This window comes from Dermacentor albipictus, chromosome 1 (genome assembly GCF_038994185.2).
Source record: "Dermacentor albipictus isolate Rhodes 1998 colony chromosome 1, USDA_Dalb.pri_finalv2, whole genome shotgun sequence".
In the NCBI taxonomy this organism is placed as follows: Eukaryota; Metazoa; Arthropoda; class Arachnida; order Ixodida; family Ixodidae; genus Dermacentor; species Dermacentor albipictus.
The window spans coordinates 185,788,299-185,813,156 of record NC_091821.1 but is presented as its reverse complement, the minus strand read 5'-3'; the positions used below and the strand labels follow the sequence as shown (position 1 = coordinate 185,813,156).

The 24,858-nt window shown below is 50.8% G+C and overlaps 1 protein-coding gene across 3 annotated transcripts in view; it reads right to left on the bottom strand.

Moving 5' to 3' along the window:
- Nucleotides 1-2,713: 2,713 nt before the first annotated feature.
- The window catches only part of LOC135921930 (uncharacterized), a 44,391-nt gene continuing 22,246 nt past the window's right edge, over nt 2,714-24,858 (bottom strand). Inside the window, exons 2-3 of one of the 3 annotated variants that reach the window (XM_065456343.2) lie at nt 8,918-8,961; nt 2,714-4,588 (exon numbers count right to left, since the gene is read on the bottom strand). In XM_065456343.2, the coding sequence (XP_065312415.1) occupies nt 2,844-4,588; nt 8,918-8,961 (1,789 nt within the window). In that variant the 3' untranslated portion in view covers nt 2,714-2,843. Of the gene's footprint in view, nt 4,589-8,750; nt 8,843-8,917; nt 8,962-24,858 lie in introns of those variants that run through there. The other 2 variants (XM_065456345.1, XM_065456344.2) reach the window with 2 other exon arrangements.

The window sequence follows — 24,858 nt, the reverse complement described above, 5'->3', positions numbered from 1 at the left end:
GACAGGTTACCGTGACACGGTCTCGGGAACTTAAATATACCATTCCCTTCACATGGTCAAAAAATCGCTGGAGTTGCCCTTTAAACTACAACCACGGAAGCTGCTCTTCCGATCGTGCAACGTAGCAAAGAAGGCACAATAAAACAAATTACCGCCAGCGGTTGAATAAACCTATAAATAATATTTTTGAAGTAACGCCGTTAACGTAAAGGGTTTCGATCCGACATCCTCCTTGAGCTCTGAGCCGAACACGGGCACTATTATGGACATTGTATAATTCCGCCAGACTGTCAATTTCTCCGTAATGTTGGCATTTTGAACCAATGAGAAGGGCCGCGCGTAGCAGCCGCTCCCTGGGCCAATCAGAGCTGACAAGATGGCGAATTCGGTAGTATGGCGGAATTCGACAACGTCCAGAATGGTACCCCTGGCACGAATACCAAACTGCAGCACGAACTGCACAAGACCACACAGTGGCAGTGCATAGGAACCACACTGTCTTTTTGACTTGCCTGCACATGCTGCATTACTTCCTTTGCGGTGCCGTGAGAGTGCAATGCCAGTTCAGAAAGTTCGTGTCGACATATTTATTTCAAAGATAAATAGAAACGCGTAAGCATAGTCGTCTGACCGTCACATTTCGCGCATTTGGCGCAGCGTCTTCTGCCGTCACCACAGCGTTCCCCGCGTGTTTTCTGCCTCGACGCTGCTCTCCGTGGTTCGAGAATTGTTCCGCTTTTAACACACATACGCACACAAGGTTGGCCAAAGATAGCGCAAATGACTACTCTTGGCGTAGTTGCTCCATCACTGCATTGTGAATGCGTAATAATGAACAAAATGGCAAACTTTTACAGCTCCGTAAGCGAAAAACTAATAAGCTGGATGGAATTATACGAATGCTACAAAAGATGAGTACCCTTCTCAGACTTAGAAAAATACCTGGCCTGTTGCCTCATGGAAACCAAGTAGGTTTCAAAAAACAATTCTGGAGCGGCGGCCCACGCAGTTTCTTAACAGCCAAAGTGAAGCCAGCGCTTGCCCCTATTTCACCCCTGAGAGAGAGCAACAGCTGGAGTCCACTCACAACTTAAGTGCTTTCTTATGCTAATTAGCATACGAAAGCACTTAACGCTTACGAAAGCGCTTAACGCATACGAAAGCATATTTAACGCATACGCATACCACGCATACTTAACGCACTTCACGCATACGAAAGCGCTTAACCTAGCCATTAATGGCTAGGTTAAGCGTAAACTGTCGTTGTTCCTAGCTAAAATTTTAGCTTTGAATGAGTACTGGTACGATCTATTAATTTTTTCAGGACTCTGAAGCAGGACGTTGAAGGTTCATCCTAAAACCAGTGACATAAAGACGCACATTGAGTAGAATTTGTACGGTGAAATTAGCCACCACCTTAAACACGTAGGAAGTGAGAAGAAAGTGCTTCCTATTCCCCATTACAGCCTTACATTTTAGAGCGCACCTCTAAGGCGCCCGTTTTTGGGTTGAGCGTCGGCGTCCGTCAGCGTCTCTCGGCGTAACCGACCGAACGAGCACAGTGTAGTTGAAAGAGTGAACGCAGAGCGCAGCGGGGGATGGAAGACGGAGGAAAGTATCGCGAAAGCGTGACAAAAGCGTATTGCGGGCTCTGCGGCGACAACCACTACGAGATGGCGCCAGAGTAGCGCGCCGTCGTCTGTTCATTGATGATGCCATCGATAAGGCATGCGGCGAGCGCGTCCACGGATACCACATATGGAAACAAACCGCTGCATGAGCGGGGGACTGTCTGCGGCGGCTGCTGTGAATCGTGCGCCCACTTCACCCACGCGCTGCCTCTCGCGATCACCCGATTAGCCAGTGTGCGACGGAAGACGGCGCGCTTCCTCCCCTCTTCCCTCCCTTGTGTGCGGGAGATTGAGTCGCGATCGCCAGCTCACCCTTGCACGCTTTCATTCACACATACAGCACACGGCGCGCGGCGACGATTTTATTGCCCTTGAACATTATACGGAACCTCACGGCGACGCCGACGGCAGAAATGCACCTGGAGTCCATATAACTGCTATCGCAATAATAAGTATAGAGCTAATTTCGCATTAGGGAGTATTGTAATCGTCAGTGAAGTTGTTTTTCTTTTTGTTTTGACTGAGCAAGATGGCAGCGGCCTGGCTTCACTTTCGGGTCATTAGCTTCACTCCAGAAGATATTTTTTCTGTTCTCCTTGATGAAAGCATCCAGGCATGTCGCCTGTATAAACTATGTAGACGTCTGTCCAAAACATTCACTACAAAGATTAAAAAACTGGAGGACGCTTAAGCTTCACCTTCAAGAGTGGAACGCGACAGCGTTCCCGTCGACCCGCCAAGGGATGTGAGACAATGGGCTTCGGCGCAGCGACTACGCGCCCCGCATCGGACGCGGTGAGCGTCGAGCAACGCAGCGTTCGGCGCGGCAACGAAATGTGCGCCTGAGCAAGCGACGCACGCCTGAGCCTCAGAAGAGCTCGTTTCTAAGGCAACACCGCATTCACTAGAGGCGCGTTTGTACCGCTTTGAAGCATGGAACTCGTGGCTCAGTGGTAGCGCCTCCGTCTCACACTCCGCAGACCCTGGTTCGATTCCCACCCAGCCCATCTTGCAAGTTGTTTTTTATTCATAAAGGGCCTGCTGGGATTTATCGCTCACGGCCAACGCCGCCGACGCCGACACCGACTTTTCTGCGACACGAGCTCCTTAACGCTGTCGCGTTAAAACACATGAGGGTCAATTACGCACTCCTCCCAGTTGCTACGGTATCTGTCTACAAAACTCAACAGCGTTTACAAAACTATACAATTACTAGACGGTGTTCACAAACAAGCTTCTAACTGCTTCGAGAGGCAGCACGAGGTCACAAGCTTTGTCAGAAAACTGGGCAGTTTGTTCAACACAACGTTCTTGCAACAAAAACGACAGCGCCGCAGCCGCTGACCATGACCCTACGGGTGGACCATTGATCTGTATGTTTCGCACTTCTTCGCTCTGCTCGCCTTCCAACAGGAGTTGGGTGCACTTTTGAAGGACGTTAGATGCAGGACACAGCAATGTTGCCGCGCTCAGAAGCGTCACAATGCCGGGGTACAAGCTTTTGAAAGAGGACACCATCCTGACGGCCAGGGCATCGAAGTTGTCTCTCAGCTGCGTCACAAACGAATTATGCACCGTCCGCTTGTATGATCCCCATTCTTGGAACACGTCGACATTATCCAGCAACGAGTAGCGATACTCTCGCGCCAGCGCTTTTATCGAGTCGAACCCAAAGTCGTCTAGCTGACACGAGTCCACTGGCCACACCTTAGGGTCGAGAATGCTGAACTTGCTGATCGAGGGGCTGGTCTGGCGCACGATGTCGTCTAGGATCTCGGCCATGAGGCTGCATACCTTGTTCATAGTGGCCGTGAACAGCGCCTCGTCCAGATCGCAGCTAATGTCGACACCGCGATAGCGGCCACAGCTTTGTCGCAGTTCCTCAAGCAGTTCCTCGACGCGAACGCCACCCGTGGCGGTGTGGTGGCGGAGCGTGCTCGAGGCACCCTGCAACTCGTTGAGTACCTGGTAAGCAGGGATGCCCAGCACCACCACCCGGCTTGTCCACTCGTGTAGGCTTCGGAAGAGCTCGATGTAAAATACCAGGTTCACTATGAAAGTCGTCGACTTGAGGGTGGCCAGAATGAAAGAGATCACCTGACGGTCGTCTTCCACGAGCGAATCCACCAAAACTTTGTTCAATTTGGTCACGATGTCCAGCCAGTGATTGTGCAGCGTAACCAGAGTCTTGTAGTTAAAAAATGTGCTCGTTGATGACTCCGGGCCTTGAAACATCGCATCTCCAAGGTTGAGGTCATCAGCTAGAGCCAGGTTCTTCAGCATGTTGCACAGATTGGCTATAATGGCTACTTGAGGGTCATCCAGCATAGACTTCTGCAGTGCGTGACCCAGCACAGACTCTAACTTATAAATAACACAGTGAAACTCGAGGAGCGCATTTGTGCGGTCCTTTTTTGCACTTAATAAGGCCTCGATCTCCTCCATATGAAAGCAATCTCTGTCAACAGTTGCTGCTACCAGCCGACAGGAATCGGACACGCCCAACTTGTGCAATTTCATATTTAGTACATCAGCAAAGCTCGAAGCCATACCTAGCTTGAAAGAAACAAGGTATTTTATGACTAGCTGGTTGTTCTTCACAAAAGTTATAAATGCAGCGTCCTCAAATTCTCCACATCTAACAAAGGCCAAACCATACAGGCCAGCAGCATTAATGTCTTTTCCCAGTGCCTGCAGCAAGCACTTGTCAATAGCTGCACCAATTTCAGACACAATGCCGTATGCATTTTCCTGGCAGAACGCTACAACATCCTGAGGTTGTTTGTTGAGGCCCACGACCACGGGGAGATCACTGGCAGAACTGTTCGCTTTGAGAACTTGATAGGTACACTGGAATAAGCAGGTCAGGTTGACCTTTGAACAAGTTCCAACAAACTGCATGTCGATGTCCGCACTTTCAATCTCGTTAAAGCCTTTGGGATATTCCAAGAGATGCCCTGCAAGACATGAAACAACACAAACATGAAATGAAAGGAGGCGAGAGCCGCGCAGTTCACACAGCATGTACGTCCACATAAACTTGACAGAATCATCGTAATGTCACACACATGCCGGCTAGAGAAGTGCTTAATCGGGTTCATGAGAATACTGTGTAGTTGAGTCGAGTGAGTACGAGAGTGGATCAGGTAAATACACCTACACGGGTAGGACTGACCAGCTTGGACCACTCGGCAAACAGTAGGTCAAACGGCGCAATTCAGTACTGTTAACAATCTAGGAAACTGCAATCCCACAAGACCACTCCCACAACACCTGCAGATTATGGTTGCTACAACCGCACTGCCAGACTCGACGTTAAGCCCTGGGGCTGCTCACGACTAGCTAAAGAACGGGTTCATACAAGCATTAAGGAGTTGTGGCTTGACCGATAGACAGGAGGCGAGCCGGAGCATCCAGCTGTGGTCTTAGCTCGCCCACACACGCCGATTTCGTGTAAGTACAATGCCGCGCCGAAAGTAATCGGCAACATTTCTTTTACACACCCTGTCGCATTATAAAGGTGCAAATGTGCCACCTTAAACAGGAGATTTTTCACTCATTACCCGAAGTCACTGTTTCTTTGCACAAATCTACTACCGCTAAGGAAGTGAAAATCATTGTATTGTGGATTTTTTTTCAGCCGCTCAAAAAAGTGCGACGCACTGCTTCCTTGATCATATGTAATATTTCATGTTGCGTCTCATACCTCAAGAAATGCGGTGTGACTAATGAAGGTGCCACATCACAGCTGCAGTATTTGTAGAAGGAAAGGAAAAAAAAAACCAAAGAACTTAGCCCACCGGCCTCAATGCAGAAACGACAAGTAGCACCTTTGAATATTTTTTTTTGTTTAGCTGCAGGCTGTTTGTGAAGAACCTACCACAAAGTATGTAAATTTTTTCAGTGTTATGCGAGCGGTTTCAGTGCACTTATCATGCCTCAACATTACCTCTCGTTTACGACGTCCCTCGTGCATAGAATTTAATGTATATCCTATTCTCAGATGGGAAGGGCTGAAGAAAAAAGCTGCATGGGCAGCTTTACATGCTTGCCGATCCCTACATGTGCCACATGGACAGGTCGGCAACAGGTTACGGTGAAAGTCAAACAAAAGTTATCTGGATATTCACCAGAATTAAACAAATTGGAACATGAGTAACAACACTAAAGTAATAAAAATAAGATAGCGAGGTATGCACTTAAAGGATAAAATGACGAAACTTCTCTAATGTCCAGTTACAGCAAGCAACATTCATGGTTGGATCAGGTTCCGAAAAAATAGCCACATCCCACAGGACCGCACCACAATACCTCCGGATTATGGCTTCTACGAGGCTTTTGTTGAACCCACGAAATGAAACGTCCTAGACGCCTTATATTTCAAGCATATCGACCAACACTGCATGTTGCAATGCCTCAATATTGCACACACACACTAAAAAACTATGTTGCTCAATACCTTCCAGGGGCATAGCCAGGGAGGGGGGTGTTTCGGTGTCAGAACACCCCCGCCACCCCCCCCCCCCGAAATTTTCTGAATGCTGCATACGCTCCCCTCTCCCCCTCCTTTCAGCCTTTCTTTCACCCATGTTATTTACAGACTGCATCCATATATCAAAATATAAAAACAAAAACAAGAAGTATGTCAGTTTGTTGACAAAAATAGTTCTGGGGTTCTTTAACGTGCACTTAAATCCAAGTACACGGGTGTTTTCGCATTTCGCCTCCATCGAAATGCGGCCGCCGTGGCCGGGATTCGATCCCGCGACCTCGTGCTCAGCAGCCCAACACCATAGACACTGAGCAACAACGGCGGGTAGTGCCGTTTCATTGCAGTTTTTAACATCCACAATTTTCTGCAGATTCCGGCCACTTTGCCCGTCAGCACCGCAGAAACGGTTGCTAAGGTGTGCACTTAACATTCACCGGGATATTGCTGTCAGTCCAAAAACTGTCCTTCCGCATCTTCCCTTCGACCGCCGTCGGCTTCGGCCTGAACGCGAGCAGAGAGACTCCTTTCCCATTTTTTGTGCATTAGGGTGCGCAGGTGAACGGCCGACTTTACGTAATGTTCAGCTTGTAGAAGAACGCACAGAAGTTTCATGTATTGCCGCGACCATATTTTAATTGCGCTCTTTTCCTTGTCCAACAGTTCCGCGTTGAATTTCAAACAGTGGCCCTTATTTTCGTGTTTCAGTAATTATTCAGGAACGTTCTGGTACACGTGCGCTCTTTTTCGTACGTGTGTGCGTGCGTGCGTGTGTGTGTGTGTGTGTGTGTGTGTGTGTGTGTGTGTGTGTGTGTGTGTGTGTGTGTGTGTGTGTGTGTGTGTGTGTGTGTGTGTGTGTTTGTGTGTTGTTAAGAATGGCGAACTGCAATGCAGGATTGCCATCCAATTACGACTGGGGAACTAGACGCGCATCCCCCACTCTCCGTCGCTTCAGCTAGGATGCGTTCGATGAAGCGGGCTTTGTGCTGAAAACTGCAGCCATCCTCTAGCCCCATCGCCGTTGTGACGGAATGAGTTCGGCGGACGAACTATTGTGCCCGAACTCCCCAGCGCGGACCTGATCTGCTATGCGTGCGCGAGCTGCCGCGGGAAAGCCGTTTTTTGTTGCTTCCCACGCGCCGACCGGGACTCAGGACAACGAGCTACCCAGAAGGGCTCCGAGCTACCCGGAACGGCTCCCCTCTGACGTCGGCTCCGGACATCGGAATGTGTGTGCCTTTGTGTGCGTAAACTGTTCTGCGGGGCGGCGGCGAATTTACAATGAGTAAACGAACGTTCGCGTCACCTTGTATCGCGGGAGGACCGAGTGTTTAAAAACTGCTGTGGTGCGAATGCTCGGGACACTTCTCTTGAGCAGTCATGTTGGACTGACACTCTCTGAAGCAGTCATGTTAGACTGATATAAATCTTGTAAATAAACCCATATTCCTCGTTCTCGATGAGAAGCAGTCCTTCCCTTCATCAACGTCCTCAGCGTGGATAAGTTGGACGACGGCATGGGCCAGCTAGTGGCCCATGCTAGGGCCAGCATGGGCCTGACAGTGTGTGTGTGTGTGTGTGTGTGCGTGTGCGTGTGTGTGTGTGTGTGTGTGTGTGTGTGTGAGAGAGAGAGAGAGAGAGAGTAAATGTTCTGTAGGGATCAAGTATCCGGGGTCCTCTGTGCACTTGCATTTTTATGCAGATATTATATTGACTGAAACTAACCCTTCGGCTTTATTAAAGTAGCAAAATGACTAAGATATTGTTTGGGCACAGGCTCTTTTTTTTTACTGATGTCGTATAACACGCCCCGCAAAATGTTTCCGTCTACGCCACTGATACCTTCGGCACAAACCCTTGTGTATGTTCCAGCAGAGCGACATTTATATGAGCCAGAGGCGTTGTACGCCCATGGTCTTATTACAGCAAGATGTCTTCTAGATCATGTGTAATGAAGTGCCGACTCAAGCGGCTGTATGCACCTGCACAACATTATAGGACACTGAGAATAAACATTAAATTGGGGCAGATTGCTTGATAGCCTTCCGGGACACCAATCAGGTGAATTGTACAGAGCGTGTAGGATCTGTAAGGGCCAAAAAGAATGCACAAATAAAATACGGGAAGCAACAATACCTTCAAATCCCTACGTGAGCTCCCCTAACGTCATCGATTTTAACAGCATCTGCTCGGCACCCCATTAGCGCTTATCAATTACACTGTGCTGCAAACAATGAAGAGGTGCGGCCTCGCAAATTTTTACATCTGTTTGCCCCATCGGCGCAGCAGTGGAGAACGAACCATAAAACAGGAAGTGTGGCCGTAACTTTTTCCCAGAAATTGCGAACATTTCTTATGCCAACAAAATGAAAACGAAGTTTCGAGAGGCTACTTTACCACTCTAACTGGATTTGTCGCTTCTCTTTAGTGACCCTTTAACTGTGCGATCATTTTGAAGTTGTGATCTCTCCAATGTGTCACTATAGTGACTTCCCACATGGCGTCTTCCAGGCAAGCACTGGTTATACGGAGCTCTATCCGTCAATGTATGTGCCAGTGAACAAGCCAAAGAGTGCAAAGTACTAAGACGTCTCTCTATTTTTGCCAATTATCTGACTACTGCAACATACCGTGCGCAGAGAGCAGCGATGTGTTCCAGGCATTAGCTTACACCTTCCGTCAGTACTCCCCTCCAGCCAATCATACTGTGTGAAAAAGGAGCGCTACAGAAGTGATACTGCAAGTGCATAGGCAGCATTGCAGTCTATTAGAGGAACAAGCTGCACCATATACGTACCAGAGCCAGTTCCTTGAGACGCAACAAAAGGGTTTTCAGCCATCCTGCAAGTGAAAACTACAATTGGGCACGCAGTCGATTTTCTTCGCAGACAACAGACTTGCAATGGTAATAAATATCGTCCATAAAAAGAAAAAACCAGTACAGTGAAGAAGAAACGCACCGTGAAAGACACAAGTGATTCAATCATTAAAAAGGGGGCTAATTTGTAGGGCTGTTCAGAACAAACACATACACCAACTCGCCCAGTTTTCCTTACTTCCTAAATTAAAGGCGCATGACGTGTAAACAAATCCAAGCAATACACCATGCAAATATGAAAAAAAGGGAAAGAACTTCCTGAAAGCTGTTGACATGCTTCATAATTTATCTCTCTTGTCTGCGGATCCATGCTCGCTACACATGCATGTGCGCTGGGACATCCTGCAGGACACGTCTCCTGAAGGTCCATTGCGACCACACGAACAAATACTTTTGGTGCATTCAACAATGCACAAACGCTATCTGCAGATAAGAACAACATGCGGTGCGCTCAGCCTGAGAACGACAAACAAGTACTGACAAGGATTAAATGAGACGAGGACTGAAGTAGACACAAGTGAACAGGACAAGCACAGGAGTAAGTCGAATCCATGCAGTTCTGTGCATGTACAGCGTTGCTGACCTATTTTACGTGCGCTAAAGCGCCGTCGTACGCTACATCCAGGTCCCTACAGTGATCAGATCATTTTAACACCTTTGTCTAGCACTAACCATTGCTTTGTTTGATTGAAAATCTGGCTACAGGATCGCATTTTTTGCTATACGCATTGTTCAGTGAGACGCTTGGTAATGTTACTTGCCTGGTTTGTCAGGAAAAAAAAAAACATGAACAAGCACCATCATATGAGCATCAGTGAGCTGATGGATGTGGACTGGTTTCGCCGCACGTCGACAACCCAAAAAAATCATGCAGAACTCTTCGACGATGACTATCCAAGTATGCGAATAGCTGAAATCAGTCACATACGGTGTGTACTTCAGTGGGGCTATTCTTTCCTGCTTCCCTTTAGAGAAGCTGCGCCACCTAGCAGCGCGCCCATGAAGTCCGGCTGTGGCCTCCGAGATGTGTGGCGCACCGGTGCTTGCGAACACTGAACAGTCATCACAAAGCACGGCGCTGCCGTGCCACAGCACTGTACACGATGTGAGACATCGTTGGTTGCAATTTGAGAACGTCCGCTACTCCCCATCACTCACTACTCAAGTTGTAAAGCTTCATTTTATTTTCATTATGCAAAGACACACACGATGCAAGCATTGTACACGATTTTATAAGACTCAATTGATTTTCTTAATATTATTGCAGGAAGAAAGCAGGCCCACGAGTGTAAAATAAGTTATATTTACAACTGGTATTTAAGGCGTTCAGGCAACTGCCTTCCTCTAGTCTATGTCACCTTCTTTCCCTTCACCGTAACATCGCCCTCCCGGCGGGGTTAGCTCCGTCCCGGTGCAAGTTATAGAGCCTTGCTTAATGGGGGGACATAGGGCTTGAGCCTGGCGATGTGAACAACATCGCTGGTGACGTTGGGAGGTACTGAAGGCTGACTGACTGCGGCGATCTCGTATGTCACGTCGGACAGTCGGACCAAAATAAGGGGAAGGTAGTTTTTCCGACAAGCCGACGCGACGTGAAGGCGTCCAGAGAAGGACAAGGAAACCAGGTGAAAAATGGTGGCCTCGGTGCCGAAGGTCGTAGCGTCGCCTTTGAGAAGCTTGCGAGACTGCGAGGCGATGAAGGGCGACGTCTCGGGCCTGGGCGGCTAAGGCAATAGCATCGCGAGCGTAACCAGTGCAGGATGATTGTACTGCGTAAGGTAGCAACGTGTCGAAGGGCAAGGTGGGGTCGCGGCCATACAAAACGTAAAATGGTGAAAATCCGGCAGTGTCGTGACGGGACGAGTTGTATGCGAAAGTGATGTATGGTAAAGCGACGTCCTCGTCGCGGTGATCGTCGGAAACGTACATCGCCAGCATTTCAGTTAGTGTGCGGTTGAATCGCTCGATGAGGCCGTTCGTTTGAGGGTGGTACGCGTTAGCAAGCTGGTGTTCTGTAGAATAGGAGCGCAGCAGATCATCGACGACCTTCGATAGAAAGTAGCGGCCGCGATCCGTGAGTAACTCGCGAGGGGCGCCGTGGTGCAGGATGACGTCGTATAGTAGGAAGTCGGCGACATCTGTAGCACAAATGGTTGGCAGATGGCATATCTCGTGGCATATCTGTTGCTACAGCAATCCATTTGTTTCCTTTGTTGGAAATTGGAAAGGGGTCAAGGTGATCGAGGCCCACACAGAAGGGCTCTGTAGGGATATCAATTGGTTGAAGCAAACCAGCAGGAGGCATAGCACGCGTCTTCCGGCGCTGATACACGTCGCAAGGAGCCACATAACGGCGCACAGAGCGATAAATGCCGGGCCAGAAGACGGGCCAGAAGACGCCGCAAGCGGTCGTAAGTACGAGTGATGCCCAGATGTCCAGCAGTAGGAGCGTCGTGAAGCTGCTGGAGCACGGCCAGTCGAAGGTGCTTGGGAACGACTAGGAGGAGCTCCGGGCCATCAGGACGAATGCTACGACGGTATAAAGTTCCATCGCACAAGGTGAACATCCGGAGGGACGGGTCATTGGGCGAGGAGCTTAGGCGTTCCATAAGTGTTCGAAGAACAGGACCTTGGCGTTGCTCGTCGCCAATATAGAGGATGCCGGAGAGGGATAGAACACTGATGTCCGAGTCTGCATTGGTATCGTCCGGTTGATCGACGGGATTGCGGGATAGGCAGTCAGCGTCTTTATGCAGGCGCCCTGACTTATACACAATAGAAAATGTACATTCTTGTAGACGCAACGCCCAACGTGCAAGTCGTCCAGTTGGGTCCTTCAAAGAGGAGAGCCAGCAGAGGGCATGATGATCGATTACAACGCAGAAGCTCCGACCGAAAAGGCACGGTCGAAATTTCGCGACCGCCCATACGAACGCGAGACATTTTCTCTCAGTAATGGAGTAATTTCGCTCGGGCGTGGAAAGAAGGCGGCTGGCTTGTAAGCGATGACACGGTCTTGGCCCTGTTGACGCTGAGCGAGGACATCACCGATGCCATGACCACTCGCGTCAGTTCGTACTTCAGTGGGCACAGAAGGGTCAAAGTGTGACAGAATCGGGGAAGTTGTGAGCCCCTCAATCAGGGTAGAGAAGCCTTTCTCCTGCAGTGGTACCCAAGAGAAAGAGACATCTTTCTTAAGAAGGTCAGTGAGAGGGCGAGCGATGTCGGCAAATTTTTCACAAATCGCCAGAAATAAGAGCATAAGCCCAGAAAACTACGGACATCGTTTGTTGAACAAGGTACAGGAAAATTTCGCACGGCGTGAACTTTCTGTGGATCAGGTTGGATTCCGGCGGCGTTTAAGAGATGGCCGAGCATGTTAATTTTACGGCGACCCAAATGGCACTTGGAGGAGTTTAGCTGAAGGTCAGCCCTGCGAAACATGGAGAGTATGGTTGTGAAGCGCCGCAGGTGGCTCTCAAAGTTCGGCGAAAACACAATCACATCGTCGAGGTAACAGAGGCATGTAGACCACTTCAAGCCGCGCAAGAGGGAGTCCATCATGCGCTCGAATGTAGCTGGCGCATTGAATAATCCAAAGGGCATGACTTTAAATTGGTACAGACCGTCCGGTGTGACGAAGGAGGGTTTCTCGCGTTCCATCTCATCGACGCTAACCTGCCAATAGCCGGATCGGAGGTCAATTGATGAAAAGTATTGGAATCCGTGAAGACAGTCAAAAGCGTCGTCAATGCGAGGCAAGAGATAAACAACCTTCTTTGTTATCCTATTGAGGTGACGGTAGACAACGCAGAAGCACCACGATTTGTCTTTTTTTCTTTACTAAGACAGCTGGTGAGGCCCACGGGCTGCTGGAAGGTTCCATGATGTCCTTGTCCATCATCCTGTCTACATCTTGCTGTATGATGGCCCTTTCTGTTGCGGAGACAAGATATGGCCGCCTATGAATGGGGCTGGCGTCACCGGTGTTGATGCGATGAGTGACAACAGATGTCTAGCCCAGTGGACGGTCGTCCAAGTCAAAGATATCCCGATAAGGTGACAGGAGGTGACGAAGAGCTGTTGTGTGCACGGAAGGTCAGGGGCAATCATCTTAGAAACATCGTCCGCAAGCGTCGAGTACGAAGGAGTGGGCGACAAAGGTCCATTAGTACTGAAGAATGATTCTAAGGTCAAAGAAGAAATCTCAAATTCTTGATATAGTGGTATAGTGATATGCGCTATGGCGATACCGTGTGGGAGCACATGCGACAAAAATCCAAAATTGAGGATGGGTACGCGAGCGCAGTTTTCGCGGATCCGGATTAAGGTGCTCGGTAGGGCAATATTGCGCGACAAAACCACGTCAGTAAGCGGCGACACGACGCACTCGCCATCAGGTACGGGAGGATAGGGCGTCAGGAGGACATTTGTAGCAGCCTGTGGAGACAGCCTTGCAAACTCGGCAAAACATAAGCGGTGTGAAGCACAAGTTGTTGCGTCGGGAGGAAGCGGCAGATCCAACTGTACACCTGCGGAGCATGCAGTCAATTTGGGCAGAGAGTTTCGAAAGGAAGTCAAGGCCGAGAATTAGGTCGTGCGGACAGTGCTCAAGGACGATAAATAAAACAACAGTATAATGGCCCCCAATGGTCACACATGCTGTGCACATTCCAAGAACAGATGAAGTACTCCCATCGGCGACTCGCACGGTGCGGCGGTCGTCAGAACCTTTTTGAGCCTTCGGCGGAGGGCAGCGCCCCTAATTGAAAGCTGCGCTCCTGTGTCAACGAGAGATGTAACAGGAACGCCGTCAACTTCAATGTCCAGTAGGTTTCCACGTGTAGGCAGGGTCAACAGACGATTTGTGGGCCGGGTCGGAGTTGCAGCTTCACCTCCGGGAGCTGCACCGCCTAGTTGCAGAAGGGGACGACCGGTTGCAGAAGGGGACGAAGAGCGGTGAATGAGAGGCGAACGGGACCTACGACCTTGCGGAGACGGGGAGCGGCTGCACTCTAAGAAAAGTTTACACCCTTTGGGGTGTGTATTTGGCACACAACAATAATCGTCATCTGTCTTGCCCGCAATTCCTTTCTTGAAAACGCTGCGCTCGTCACTTTCCTGTCGAGAATGCTCTGTCATACTGATAACGCGCATGCCGTTCGTGACTTGGAGGTACCGGGCTCGCAGCGTTAAAGAAAGGAAATGCGGGCAAGACAGATGACGATTATCGTTGTGTGGCAAATATACACCTCAAAAGGTGCAACTGTTTTTAGAATGTGGACCTTGGTGGAGCACTATCAGCGTTGATGTTCCTAGTCGGCGTATTGGGCGAGAAAGTACGATTGTCTGGCACCTGGCGGTAGTGACTCGGAGACGACCACCGAGGAGGCGACGACCAGTGGTTACGGCAATGATGGGTGATGTGTCCAATACCGGAACAATTAAAACAGATGGGTTGATCATCCGCTGTGCGCCAGTCGGCTGAGCTGCGACGGAGTGGCGGAAAGTTTTGCGTCGGGGAGCGAGCGGCCGGAGTAATCTGGTAGGTTGTAAGGTCGTTGTGAATGTTCGGCTTGGTGAAGCTCATATGTGCATTATTTTCGTTGCTTAAGTGCGTGCTTCCCCGACTTCTGTGGGGCCCATTCTGTTTTTGTATATGTGTTGTATGGCAATGTTGTGCTGTTGGCTCGCACCCTGGCCGCTTCCAGGGAGTGCCTGCTTTGGGAAGACGGTGGCCGGACGCTGTTCGGCGAAAAAGGGAGCGGCAGTGGTTCTCGAGCACTGGGTCTGGCGAGTGCCATAAATCGCGCAGTGAGCCGTTGTAGCGACATCTGGAGAAGGGTGTCTTTGGGGAGTGTTTTGCGTCGGGCCGAGGCGCCGCGGGGGGCTCGAGTGGCGGCCACCGCCGGTGCGAGCTACGCAGCCCGGGGACATGGTCCCGCGGCTGGCTGGGGGGTGATAATGTGTGCGGCTGGGCGGGCAGTGTGAGCTGAGGCCTGAGAGACGACGGACCGTTCTCGTCAGGTGCCCGATCGGAGCGACGGACTGCTCCGAGGCCTTGCTCAGCCGCATTCGTAAATGTGAAACCGTTTTCCTTGTTTGCTTGTAACTCCTTGTACTCCATATACTCCTTGTAACCGTTACTATCTGCCTGTAAATAAATCAGTTCGAATTATTGACATCAAGCATCGTTAGTGCCGAGATACCGAAGCAGAGAGCAGGGCATCGGCTCAGGAAGAGCCGAGAGCGAACAACAACCACAAAGAAAGAAGAACCCGGCGGAAGAAGAAGAGAAGAAAGCAAAAAACCCTACTGGCGCAGCCGACAGGATATCTGTTCTCGGTAAGCCTTCGGTGGACGGCAGTGGCAGATAGGCGGTAACAGATCGGAACTCACGAAGGTGACAGAAGTGCGACGACGTCACAGAACTGCGACGACTTCATCCCTGTGCCTGGGTCAGGCGAAGAAACGGAAAGCGAGGCTGCTGCTCACGTGAAGGCGAGCAGCGAAGATAAGCGTCAACGGGCCAACGGACCGAGCCCGGACAGTGCGTCGACGGACTGACGCACGGGGAGCGCTCACTAATGGACTTGTGAGTGCGCATCGGACAGTGCAGCCCACTGATGGACTAGTGGCCGAACTTCATCGCCCTTTGATGCACTAGAGGAAACCCGTGGAGAGCTGCGTGGTGGTGACGACCGGAAACGGCGACTCCTTTCATCTGTCTCCAGGGACTGGAAATAAGGTGGGTGACTTCCCTGCATAGTTCACAGAGACCACTAGCTGTAATCGAGGACTAGTGGGTGCTGATCATGAGTAGTGACGGGGAAGCTGCGGGGCCGAGTGCTGGGGTAGGGTCGGGCACAGGCGCAGACAGGCAAGAGCTCGAATTTCAACATGAGACTCGGATAGCTTCAATGGAATTGGAGCGTTTGAAGCTTCAGTTGCAAATTGAGCAGCAGAGAACGCGGCAGCTCGAAATGCGAGAAAGTATAGATGACAGAGCACCAAACAGGCATCCGGAATCCCGCGAGGAGACCCTAGGGCGCTTTTCCAAAATGCTAAGAAGCCTTCTAACTCCAATCCCATCGGATCCAGAGGTACCGGTGTGGTTGGAGGGCATTGAGGGCGTCTTTCGGTCGTACGGAGTGCCCGAGAGCATCAAAAGTCACCTGGTACTGCCGCTGATCGCAGGGAGGATTCGGCACATTTTTTCGAAGCTGTCGACTGACGAACTGAACAGCTACGCCAAAGTAAAGGAGACCATTTTGTCCGAGCTGAGGCTGTCGCCGGGCGATTATCTCAGACAGTTCCGGTTTGCAACGCCGATGCGAGCCGAGACCTGGCAGCACTTTGCGTCTAGGCTCGAGAGCTATTATACCTTCTATACGGCGGCGCGGGGCGTAAAAACTTTCAAAGATCTGTTTGCGCTTCAAGTCGCTGACCAAATTAAACAAACATTGAGCCAGGAAGCGTGGAAGCATGTTAAGCGTGAAGAGGGTAACGGGTGGGCAACGCCACACGAAATTGCAAAGTTCGTTGAAGCTTATGAAGACATCGAGGGTAAGGGGTCTGCGCGGAGGCAGGTGACAACGTCGAAAACGACGGGAGAATACGGGCGCGCGGCGAGCACAACGAATGACGCGGGGGTTGTTGCACCTTGTGTGCCATCGGTGAACAGGGGAGCCGCTCCGCAGAAAACGCAGGTCGCGTGTTTTGTATGCAATGGAGCGCACTTTGCGCGAAACTGCCCGAACAAAGTGGCGACCCAGGTAAAAACCGTGAACCGGGTTGGCAAAGACCGAAAATCGGAAGTGGTGTCCGGTTGTCAGCAGGCGGTGTCACTCGAAAGCAGTGAGCTTGGGCCCCCCTGCGGTGGCATATCAACCAGAAATAAGAGAAAACGCGATATACCTGCTGTGGAGTATGTCCGATTAGGGTGCGGCGATGCTTCAATTAAGGCACTGGTTGACACGGGTGCGGAGATTACGGTGCTGAGAGAGAGTGCCGTGCCCGAAAGCGCGAAACATGAGATAGGAAATGTGACGCTGGTGGCAGCTTTCGGCGCAAAAGTCGTGGCGAGGCTGGCGCGCGTTGAGCTAGGCCTGGATACGGGCGGGAGTGTCCACCTAGCTAGGGAAGTACCTGTAATCTGCGCGTTTACTGAGGAGTTAGTTACAGACGAGGCTGACTGCCTGCTCTCGGCGGAGGCATGGCACATGATTAAAGAAGCTTGTGCCGGTATTGAAAGCGGGCAGGTTATTGAGGCTGGTTTGGAACTGACATCCAATATTTGTGGAGAGGAGGAGAGCTTAGGCGACCCTGCTACGCGCGCAGATGTAGACCAAGCTGCCAAAGTTGGCTTAGTGGTGCAGGGAGAGGCGAGCTTTGACTCGAGTAGAACAGAGCAAAATCAGGCCTTTCGGGAGGTGCAGAGAGCAGATCTGAGCCTGGTCGATGCATGGGAACAAGGTAAAGCAAGCAGGCGCGACGGACTGCTTTTTCATAAGGACAAAATTGTCGCCAGGGTCTTTGAGCAGCTAGTTCTGCCTGGTGAGAGAGGAAAGGAGGTTCTGCTCCTTGCTCATGAGTCATCATGGAGTGAACACCTCGAGCATATCCTAATCGCAAAGCGCGAGGCAAGCTTGACAGCCAGTCTGCAGAAAGGCCAGGTCGCGGCGCATCATATAAAATGCATGGGACCTGTCGTAAGCTCAGGACAACATGGGGCAGACCCGGAAAAAGTTAGGGCTATCAAGGACCTACAGAGACCACGAACAGGGCGCGAACTCAGGAGCGTTTTGGGTCTCTGCGTATATTACCGAAATTGTGTAAGAGATTACGCGGAAATTGCTAAACCACTAACTGAAGTGACAGGGAGAAGGGTGCCGGATCAAATTCCCTGGGGCGTGGAGGCGGACCAGGCATTTGGCGAGTTGAAGGAAGCCCTGCGTAGGGCAGCGATGTTTTCGACTCCAGATTCCTCTAAGCCATACTGGCTGTTTGCGGATGCGTCCGCAAACGCCGCGGCCGCTTGCTTGGCTCAAACGACCGAATCGGGTGAAGAGCGGCCCATATCATTTGCGAGCCATCGCTTTAAGGACACGCAGATGAGATGGGCAACAATAGAAAGGGAGGCGTTTGCTGTAGTCTGGGTCCTTCGTAAATTCGACACGTGGGTCTACGACGCCCGGAGAACTATCGTGTCTATTCACAACCCCCTAACCTGCTTAACTACGACGCACCTCGCGGGCGCGAAGCTTGTCCGCTGGGCTCTGGCACTACAACGGTACAACGTCACCGTCAGCCACAGAAAGGGCACGGAGCACGTGAATGCCGATGCGTTATCGCGTCTCACGAGAGCCGATTGGGTGTCCGGGGAAAGGTGTGCAGGGGACGAGATGCAAGAGTAGTTCCCCCTGTGGTCTCTGGGGGCTGAGCCCGGGAGTCACCCGGAGAGACTATGTGTGCTTTGACATGGAATGTACATACTTGGCAGTGCTTGATATTATGTCATTACGGTGTGTTCCAGTGTTAAGGCAACGGCGCGTATATATGCCATATTCAATGCCGTGTTTTGTGTGTGATGCCGAACCTTTTTCGTGCACCCAAGAGTGTTTTCACGTAACCAATTCGTCACTTCTAAGTTAATTTTTCCCTTATGTGGTATGGTTTCCACTTGTGTGTATGTATCATTCACGACGACACCTTGAGTTAATCGTGCATTACAACCAGTAGGATTGTAATAACGATCTTGGGTGCGGGGTGTACGGTCGTTGTGAATGTTCGGCTTGGTGAAGCTCATATATGCATTATTTTCGTTGCTTAAGTGCGTGCTTCCCCGACTTCTGTGGGGCCCATTCTGTTTTTGTATATGTGTTGTATGGCAATGTTGTGCTGTTGGCTCGCACCCTGGCCGCTTCCAGGGAGTGCCTGCTTTGGGAAGACGGTGGCCGGACGCTGTTCGGCGAAAAAGGGAGCGGCAGTGGTTCTCGAGCACTGGGTCTGGCGAGTTCCATAAATCGCGCAGTGAGCCGTTGTAGCGACATCTGGAGAAGGGTGTCTTTGGGGAGTGTTTTGCGTCGGGCCGAGGCGCCGCGGGGGGCTCGAGTGGCGGCCACCGCCGGTGCGAGCTACGCAGCCCGGGGACATGGTCCCGCGGCTGGCTGGGGGGTGATAATGTGTGCGGCTGGGCGGGCAGTGTGAGCTGAGGCCTGAGAGACGACGGACCGTTCTCGTCAGGTGCCCGATCGGAGCGACTGACTGCTCCGAGGCCTTGCTCAGCCGCATTCGTAAATGTGAAACCGTTTTCCTTGTTTGCTTGTAACTCCTTGTACTCCATATACTCCTTGTAACCGTTACTATCTGCCTGTAAATAAATCAGTTCGAATTATTGACATCAAGCATCGTTAGTGCCGAGATACCGAAGCAGAGAGCAGGGCATCGGCTCAGGAAGAGCCGAGAGCGAACAACAACCACAAAGAAAGAAGAACCCGGCGGAAGAAGAGAAGAAAGCGAAAAACTTTACTTAGGTGTTTGTATGGCGGACCAAGCAGAGATATGGAACTTGCTATTTCCTCCCGAACGACCGCTTGTATAAGACCACAACGACGAGAGCGTCGATGATTCGACGACCGTGCGCTAGTGCACGGCGTGAGAAGTTGCTGTCGCGAGAAGTTGCGTTCCCTGTAGACGCGCAAGAGATGGGAGGCAAGTGGTGTTGCGTCGTTCGCGGCATGAACTTCAGTCCTCGCCATCCGCACGCACAGTTTGAGCCGATGCCGATCGCGTTCAGCCGAGGTTAAGCCTGTATGTCACAGTCGCGTAGTTCATGCGCCTGCTGCTGGCGGACCTGAGCGACTGACCTGAAGCTAATTAAGCCATCAGGGTGAAGAAAACTCCGTGTGTAGTGCAGTTTTGACCATAGGGATTTCAAATAAACAATTCCTCATTTCGTACAGTGCACACACAAAAAGCGAGAAGCGACGACACGGAGCAGTATCGACATCGGTACGCTACCGTTTTCGACGGAAAGCTGCCCACCGCACTCACCGGCACTTCCCTAAATTAAATGCGACTACGAGTATGGGTGTATTTTTACGTATTGTCATGCCGACTCATAATTTAGCTTCCGAGTTGCACTGCTTGCCTCGTATCCCAAATGGGCAGCAAGCGTGCAAGCGTAGGCCCCTTCGAGACAGCAGCGTAAACAACTGCCTCGTTCAGCTGCCAACGGGGTCTATACTGGCATCGGTGTTTCCGCGAGAAAACTACGCGTTCTCTAAATGAACGACCTCACGCGCAAAGTCCTCATCTATGCCCACTTTGCGGAACCTATTGTGTACATGGAGAATACGAAGAATGATAAGTAGGCAGCATAACGCTCCTGTACTAGTCTCCCGCTCGCTGTTTTCGAAGGTGCGTGGTCGCTCATATCAGCGCGATTCATAGTGATGCAACGGAGCTTACATGCACAAAATCTGCCTGTTTTGATATGATCTGACATTATTTGATGTCAACGATGAGCGGCTAGTATCATATCTGAAGCGAACGACGATCGGTCGCTGCGCCTGTCGATGTAAACAAATGCACCGTTCGGTGCTTTGGACTGTCAGCGGCGTTTTCGCGAGATACAAATGCGGAAAGTCATGACCCACATCTTACAGTGAGCATGCGAAGCGCTTCCCGGAGAAGGGGCAAAACAGCTAAAATAGCAAGCAGCACGTATAAAATCAGTGGTTTGGGCTACCCTTAATTGGTCTTCATGTTGCAGCACGATATGTAGCGCATGGGCGCTGTTAGATGCGGGACCTTTTCCTGAGCCTCCTTCGAATTCACCAGACCACATCGAATCGCATCACACCTAATTAAGGAGCGCAGAAGCACATCTACCACGTTCCCGAGGCGCGGCACGTCCCAAACAAGTTGGCGTCCCCCACCTCGTGCGCCGCATGTGAAGCTATTCACTGCTTGACTCTTCCCGAAAGTGTAGCGGGAGCCTGGCACGGTTCCAGGTAACGTAGGTCCCGAGCAAAGCTGCTTTGCGGCTCTGAAGGGTCGCTCGAGAACAAACCGCCTGGCCCCTCTGAGCGCTTGCAAGCCGCGAGGCAAGACGGCTGTGATGCACCGTGAAGCCCTGGCAGCAACCCCCCCATCCGCCTTTGTGACGGCAGTTGCAGACCAGGAAGGCAATACCGGAGACAAGTAATCCCTCGGACAGGTGGAGACAATGGAGCAACCCTCTGCGCCGGGTGTGACTTGCACTCGCACGGGCGCCTACCATTGGCCGGAAATGACGCCACCTGAGCGGCCTCGCCGATTGGCCGAAAATGACGCCACCTGAGCGGGCTCGCCGATTGGCCGAACGAAACGTGACTTCGAGACACCGAAGGGGTTAAAAGCTAGAGACCGGGAGCAGCAAAGAACATTCATTCATCTCTTTCGAGCTTCTTGCCACGGGCCGCAGCGTCCGAGTTGCTGCCGGCCCATAATGACTTTATCACTGTTAATTTATTTGTACTCTTAGTGTACATAATGTAAATAAACCTCCAGTTATCATCACAAAGTCCTCCTCAACCTCGGCCAACTCCCGCACCCAACGGCAAGGTCCAAAATCTGGGGGACAGCAATTGGGATTGTCCTCCAGAACCAACAGCGCTGGCTCTCGTGGTCGCGGGTCGAATGCGAACGGCGATTCGTGGCTATCGAATTCGTCAGAATCATACCTGTGAATATTTGACAGATCCGAAGAGCTGGTACAGCTGACATTGTCACCCGAAGATCCGGCGCGGTCACGATTCAGCCGAGCGTCCGCTGTTCGCTGCCAGCGGGCGAGACTGGCTAAAGCCCCTTAAACTTCATAAAGTACTGCCGCGCTTTGAAGAATGCCGCCTCCTCCTCGCGCACTCTGGCCGAGGCCGCCGCCGCGTCGCTATTGGCCTAATAGCATCCCGTGGGCCCTCGCGCCGTGCATCAGCGCCATTTTTGCTCGAGAACCGTCAAGTGAGTGGCAAGGAGCGCATGTTGGCGCCGTTGCTACGCTCGAGCAGTGTAGGCGGCGCCATGGTCGAAGAGAGAGCGTGAAAGAGAGGATGCTGTAAAGCAGTGATTTGGGCTTTTTGGTAAGACATCGTGAGGCTTACAGCGCATGAATAAGACAAGGACGAAAGGCAGACGTGACACACACAGGCGCTAACTTGCAACAATCTTTATTTCGAGCAAGAGACCCATACATATATACAACTTTTTTTGCAAACAGCGCATGTATGATGTACGCGAAAAAGTTGTACATATATATGGGTCCTTTGCTCGAAATAAAGATTGTTGCAAGTTAGCACCTGTGTGTGTCACGTCTCCCTTTCGTTCTTGTCTTTTTCACGCGCTATAAGCTTCACGAAAGAGAGGAGAAACGAGGAGGAGTGAAGGCGGAGGAACAGAGTGTCGCTACTTTACGAAGTTTAAGGGGCTTTAAGACCGGCATACCTTAGGCGCTCTCCCCGGCGGAGACACTCGTCACGTCACACGAAGAGGCTGACTCGGCTCCTTGGTCAGGTTTCGGTTTCGTTTTTGCGCTTTTTTGCCTATTTAAAATTATTTTCAAATTTGCGAAACATTTCTACTATCAGACACGTGACAGTGGGGTTTCAAGAACCTAAATATTCCATTACCTTGACATGGTCAAAAAATCGCCGGAGTTGCACTTTAAATTGTGGCGTGAATGTTTTATTGTGGGTGTACTATTATGATCGACCTGTCAGGTGTGAGAAGCATTAGACGGGCTTCCCCACGTCAACATAATTGCCCTCTTCTCCGAATCGACGACACGCTTTTCCCCGAGCTGACACAAAAGGATAGAAGCAGAAACCAAACGGCAAGAAGGCGCCCCACCCCCACTCTTCACAATCGGACACAAAAGGGGAGACGAAGCAATACAAACCAAAGGGCAAGAAGGCGCCTCCCATCCCGCTCTCCACAAGCAGACACAAAAGGATGGACGGCGAAAGCACTACTACTTCCAGAGGCTTCGGAAGAAGACGGCGGCCACAACAGGACAGTCAGTGGTTATTTAAGGCCGTACTGGCCCACGTGTTAATAAGACCGCTCGAGACTCTGATGAGAGTCACATCAACGTTCCAATAAAGTGAATACAATCTTTTCTGCTCTTTTTCATCATCACTATGCCCGGCTTCATCGTCATTTCCTGATTACTGCGGTGAAGGCCCACGACACCCGGTAGAGATTATATCAACTGGTAGGCAGCAATGGGATACTCCACCCTTCGTCCTGGCTTCAGAAGAATGGTGAGCGCTTGACTTTCTTTGAGAATTCGCCAAGTTTTAGCTCATGTGTTTTCTAAAACTGGAAATTAGTTTCTGTACGTGTAGGCTCCTGTTGAAAGCTTCCTCACGTCACAGCAGAGTAAGAAAGTCCTCGTTCGGGATTGATCATGGATTTAAGCAGATGGAAAAAGCCAGGGTTATTAATTTGTGAAGAGCTGGGAAATGAGGTGAAATGAGAAAGCCGCAGCTTATTGAGGCGATTGAGAAGTGCGGGGCTCTTGAGGACGAAATTTCAGAAGCATGGGAAGAGATAAAGAAAATAGCTGAGAAAGCTGAATAAAAGGCTGCAGAAGAAAGGCAAAGAGTTGAGAAAGCTTAACAAAGAGCTGCAGAGGAAAGGCAAAGAGCTGATAAAAGGGAGGCTGCAGAAAGAGAGGAACGAAAGCAGCAGACAGCTGCAGAACTAGACGTACAGCGGGATCTGGCCATGCAATCGGCAAATAACATCTCAATAAATGAAAGACCTTCAGGTGAAGCAAGAGTGACAATAAGGGATCGCATGACGCCGTACAAGGTAAACGATGACATGGTATTGTGTCTCGTTACTTTTGAACGAACCTTCGAGAAAAACGAGTTGGCGCTAGAGAGTTGTTCACAACAGATTCTGACCGTTCTTCCTGGCGAGGCAACCGAAATAATTGCAAGTCTAACTAGAGACGACGCAGATGACTATCAGAAAGTCAAAGCTGCGTTGCTAAGGGAATATCGGCTCTCAGTGGAGGCTTTCCGTCATCGTTTTCGTGAGGCAGCTAGAACACCGGGCGAATCTTTCCAAGATTTCACTTACAAGTTGAAAGCCAATTGAGTGGCTAAAAGGGGTAGACGCTTTCGGTTGTCACGACAAAGTCGTCGAGTTAATCTTCTTAGAGCAGTTCTATGGGTCCTTGAGCGAGGAGATGCGCCTATGTATTCAAGATAGGTCAGGCTTTGAAAAGGGCTTGGAACGTGCTGCAGTGCTAGCAGATGAATTTGCGGCACGTCGCGAATCCGAGAAAACGCGTGTCAAGCCATTCAGTAAATTCAATAAAGAGGAAAACAGGCGCTCCTTTCACAACGAGAAAGCTGGAGGCGGAACCAAAGACGAGACGACCGATAATTCAGGCCAGAATAACACCACAGCGAAAGGCGAAAAAAAAAAATCAGCAAAAACATTGCAGGCTACAAAATCCGGTCGTCTGTTTCCGTTGCCAGGAGCCTGGACAACTTGCGATCGGCTGTCGGAAGCAAAGAATTGTTTTCTTTTTTGTGAATGGCGACGACAACTTGACGCTCTTAGAACCTACCTTCGCGACTTAGTGCGTGGAAGGTCATGTAAGGTACTTAAGGGCCGTTTATAGTCCGACGTAACGTACGCGCGCACGCTACGCCACGTCGGCGCAAACCACCCCTCTATAGTCGGGCGCACCGGCGCAGCCAACGTAACCGGCGGCTTCCGACGCGCCCCGACGGGCCCGGCGCCGATATGGCTCCTGAGCCATTCGCGCGTCGAAGTCGGCGGAACTCTGGCACCACAATGCA